Source organism: Leishmania donovani, chromosome 29, assembly GCF_000227135.1.
Source record: "Leishmania donovani BPK282A1 complete genome, chromosome 29".
NCBI lineage: Eukaryota > Euglenozoa > Kinetoplastea > Trypanosomatida > Trypanosomatidae > Leishmania > Leishmania donovani.
In genome coordinates, this window is record NC_018256.1 from 1,044,270 (window position 1) to 1,049,238 (window position 4,969).

Below are 4,969 nucleotides of genomic sequence, written 5' to 3' on the forward strand. Positions count from 1 at the left end.
ATCACCGCCACGACCGGCACTTTCTATGTTGTTTGTTTCGCTAACAAAGTACGCACATTCAAGACGCGGAAGGGTGGCGATGTAGCCAACCGTCATCGAGGGAGATAGGTACGCAAAGGAGTAGGTATATGGGTACACTAGTCGAAACTATCAGGACAGCGCTGATGGCAGTCCGTCCCTCTTTCCGTCAAGCCAGTTAAAATAAAGGGAGATGGAGAGCGCAGCAGAAACTACAAAAAAGATGGCCTTCTTCCTCTCACTGTAGAATCGAATGAGAGCGGTGTCCCTTCCCCCATCGAACTAGGCGCCGCGGGCAATGATGACAAGCTTTTTCTGCCTGCGCGGACTTCCTGGGTTGCGGTACACCCCCCGTAGTAGGCACACACGCACACATGTTGCGTAAGCGCTGTAGCACCGCGTGCACTGTTATTGTTTGCGTGTCTTCTGTCTTTCGCTCTTTGCCCACTTGCCTGTTTGTCTTCCTACGGTCCTGGTCCCCCTTCCCCCTGTGGATAACTACGATCGGAATGCGTGGGTATCGCAGATTCGTGTGTGTGTGTGTGTGATTGGGGAAGCAAGCCCGAGAGGAAGAGAGGGCAGTTGAACGGTAGGCAAGACGAAAAGTCAAACGATAACACTGAGAGAGACGATAGCAAACCAACTTGATGACGCCAGAAACGAACGAAAAGGGGCGAGGAGCTGCGCCCACAGCGGTAGTCAGCAGACGGAAAACAGAATGAGCGTGGATGCGGGCTTTTTTTCGACTTGTTGGTGTCTGGCAAGTGGGAGAGAAGAAAAACATATGCTCAAAGAATAGAGAGGTGTGTACACGGGTGTGCAGAAGTGCCTGCTTGTTTGCTGATGTGGGCGTGGCACGTTCTTGTTGGAATGCCCAAGTCAGTGTGCGTATGTGTGCGTGTGTGTGAGAGATGGGGAGATAGGGGAGTTTGTGCGGTGAGAAAGAGAAGTGTTGGGGGTGAGGGTGGCGATGATGCACGGCACGCACCAATAGAAGGAGCGAGAGAGAGCAAAGCGCGTCAGAAAGGGCACTTCACAGAAGACTGGCAAGCCGCGCTACCCTTCTGCTGACTGCTGATAGTGGGGCCGGTGGGTGTGCATACACTTCGGCCTACCAGGCCCTCAAAGGCGTGTTTGGCTGTCTGTGGTCTTCACACCGGAGGTAGATACTTCAGTACAAATAGAGGTGAGAGAGGCGCAAAAGAGGTGGCGGCGTCACTCGCGAAACTCATCGGCTCTGGCGCTGAGTCCGCGCCTGTCCTCCCGAGTCATCTCTGCCGACGCTAGCGCGTTTTCGGTGGCTCTGCTAGTGACAAAGATATGGATGTCATTTTCTTCCCCCGATGAAGGGGAAAGAAGGGAGACAATAGATGGCGGAGACTCTCTGCTGAGCCTGGAAAACGCGCGGAGGCGCAGACGACGAAAACGAAGCCACAACAATTAGAGAAAATGCACCAAAACAGAAGGAAAACAACAAGAAACGTGAGAGGCACGAAGCACCACATGATGGACGAAAGGGAGGAGGAGCGACACAGAGTGACAGCGGGGAGGCTGTAATCGAGAGCATCGCGCGATGTCTGGGAACAAGCTCTCTTGCCGTGCACACACACACACACGCGCCGACGCAACACTCGGGAAGATTAATGTCACCCACGCACGTTCCCATGGAGGATTGTACTCGTCGAGCAGGTAAAAGAGAAGGACGTGAGAGTCAAATTTTTTTACGCCTGGCGTTGGAAAAAGTACAGCGACGCCAGGGAGAAGGGCGGGTTCTGCGACTCACCCACCTTTTCATCATTGAATAGGAGCCACTTGCCCGTCGCGGCATCCTTGATGTGGCAAACGTAATGCCCCGTCCGTGCACTCGCGCCCATGTGACTGATCATCGCTGTGAGCTCGTATGAGGCGGCCCCATCGGTAGCCGGTTTTGGAGCGCTCACTGAAGTAGCGCTTTGGGTTGGCGCCAAATGCTGCTCCTGCTCCTCGGCGTGCAGCGGTGGCGCGGCCTTGATCTCGTCAGCGATGTGCGGATGGCTGAATATGTAGTCGATGGCGCGCTCAACGTTCATGTTCGTCTGTAAGAGGGCGTAGCGCGCGACGTCCATCTCGATCCCCATGCTAACCACCGACACCAGTGCCACCTCATCTACTTCCTGCTGCGGAGCGGCCACGTGGGCATCTAGCCTAGGCTGTCGTGCAGAGGAGGCCGACGAAGCAGGCATCAGCACCTCACCCGGCTGCAGCCCAGTGCCGCGGTAAGCCTCCAGAACGAGCTTCTGCGGCACCTCCACATATGCATCCATTTTCTTTGTGTTGTGGGTAGTCATGTCGAAGTACGTGCGGCGAATGTACACTGGCAGAACATCTGGGAAGCTGGCGAGGCGGGTGACGGTGTAGTACACGGCCGATTCAAGGCATGCCTCGCACCGGCACTCGATGCCGCTCGGCGAGGTGGCTGCTTGCAGGCAGTCCTCCAGCGAGCACCGAGGCCGTATCGCGTCCATCTCCGCCTCGCTTGCAGCAGCTGCAACAGACGAGGCCGGCACCGGATCGATCGGGATCGGCAAGGACAGGCATTTGTCCGTCTCATACGTGTAGCGCACTCGCTGGCACTTGCTGCACTGCATACGCTGCTCAATCACCATCTCCATGATATCAGACGGGTGAATCTGCTGCTGCACATTGTCGGCACTGGTGCTGCCGCTGCTGTTGAGTTGCACGTGCCGCTGCATCTCTTCCAGCAGGTAGAGCAGGTACTCCTGAGCATCCTGCTGGGCGCCAGTGGAGAACTCAGGGTGCTGGTGGGCGTACACCTTCTTGAAGAGGCGGGGGCAGATGCCGTTGGTGAGCTCGTGGCCTTCCCGGCTGAACTCACCGGAGAGCAAGCCGGCCGCCACGCGCTCCGTCTGGCAGTGGTGGCAGTTGTACGGATTCGCGGTGCACTGTGCCTGATGCGGGGTCGACTTGGCCGGAAAGAAGAAGCGCTGGAACGGGCCCAGCGACATAAGGCACTGCACAACGGATGCGAGGTAGCAGCTGTTGCCAATATTCTCGATGCCAGTGTGGCCTGGACCGTAGGATGGCGTCAAGGACACGCCCGCCTCCGTGATCTTGTTGAAGTCAAACTGCGAGGAGTAGTCGTACTCGAGCTCGCCCATCGTCTTGGCAGTCTTCTTGGCAGTTTGTACGTCAATGCCAAAGTGTGCCATGTGGGCTGCGAAGTGTACGTCATCAACGTCATCGTCGCAGGCGTAGCAATAGTAGTCGGCGCCCTCCGCGGTGATGGTGCCAAGCTTGACACACGCAGGGTGTCCTGTCAGCTCATAGTGCTGTAGTGCATGGCCCTGGCCGCCTGCTTCGGGACGAGGGCAACCGATTGCACCGCACGTGACGCACATCCAGTTGTTCACGTTGCATCCGCACATCTCCACGGAGCAGATGTCGTCGGAAGTGGGCGGACAAACAGCAAAGGGGCTCGCCAGCTGTTCGAGGCACACCAGATGAGGGCATTGCGGCTTCTGCAGGCGGCCCACACCGCCATCAGCTGCGCTATCCTGCGCGCCTGGTTCCGGCGCGTTGATGATGCCGCTGTACGCCTCGACAGCCAGGTCCGGTACTTGCGCAAACCGCACCTGGCAATCCGCGCAGCACACCGCCGTCTCATACTCCGCGGGGGCCACTACACCAAGGTAATTCACATCCTTCACCTCATCCGTTTCCTTTGCGGGGAGCTTCTTGACGGTTGTGTACATGGCGTGCGCCCCGTGCACCCTCATGTGCTTCTCCAGGTGCTCGCAGCACAGACCTGTGTGGCATGCCATACATACATAGACTCCGTCGCCTTGACGGCATGTCCGGCAGCAGTACGCACACTCGTCACGGTGCACTGTCTTTCCGGGGAACGGGGTCACTATGGCAGAGTCACTCCACGCGTGAGGACACGCCTCCTGCGTCACAGGGAACGGCATCGTGCGCGTGCGAGCCAGGAGCGCCGCTGGTAACACACAAAGACGCGAAGACGTGGATGAGCACAGACAGAAATGTAAAAGGATTTAGCTGCAAAGGTGGAAGAAAGGTGGAGAGGAAAGGACACGAATGCGGCAAATAAGGAGAGAATGTGTTTCGGCAGCACACACAAATGCGAAAGAAGAAACGGAAACAGAACGTTGATGTTGTAATGCAGCCACGTGCGACGCACACGCCAAGAGACAGAGAAGGTAACAGAAGGATCGACAGCGCCGCAACGGCGAAGGCAGTATAGAGGAATCCCGTGACCCGGGGAAGGAGGTGGAGACGCCTTGCATCACTATGGGGGAAGGGGGCATGAAGGTGTGAACGTGAGAGAGTCTAAAAAAAAAAAAAAAAAAAAAAAAAAAAAACACATTCAACAGACATACGCGCACGAGATGGTGAGTCATCGCGTCTATATAACTGGAGGGACAGTCGTCCCCGCCGCCGTCTCCCCGCAGTATATTCTGCATTTCCACTTCCTTTAATGATCTGTGTGGTCGCTACCAACATGCAATCAACCAAAAAGGGGGGATTTTGCTTTTCTCAACTTCTCAACCATTCTCTGCCGTACAACATGAATCCAAACTCCGCTATACCCACCGGGCCTGCCGCGAACCCCATCCGCGTGGGGCGAGGCAGCGCTAGACACACGTGTTACAGCAATGCGCCGACTCCGTCATCCCAGCACCGCCCCTACGCAAAACTCTACTCGCCCCCCCCTCGCATCGCAGGTCGCCTCACAGCAGCTACCCTTGTGCTGGTCGCCACCCAGTGCATCTCCTCGCGGTCCCGCACTCCGGCGCCCCACACCAGTGGGGCAGTGCGAGGCCCGGGGGTGGGATACGTACGAGTCGCGCTGACACTTCGCCCATCACATGGATGGCAGAAGCGTGCGCACCGTCGCTGGCCTCTCCAGCGCAACAATGTCCACAGCCTGACC

The 4,969-nt window shown here is 57.1% G+C and overlaps 1 protein-coding gene across 1 annotated transcript; it reads right to left on the reverse strand.

Annotated features, from left to right (window-relative positions):
• Window positions 1-1,739: 1,739 nt before the first annotated feature.
• Window positions 1,740-3,986, reverse strand: LDBPK_292410 (ubiquitin hydrolase, putative; the record flags this gene model as incomplete). The annotated part of the gene is made up of 1 exon (XM_003862611.1): window positions 1,740-3,986. The coding sequence occupies one exon, from the start codon at window positions 3,984-3,986 to the stop codon at window positions 1,740-1,742; it is 2,247 nt and encodes a 748-aa protein (XP_003862659.1).
• Between the last annotated feature and the right edge of the window lie 983 nt (window positions 3,987-4,969).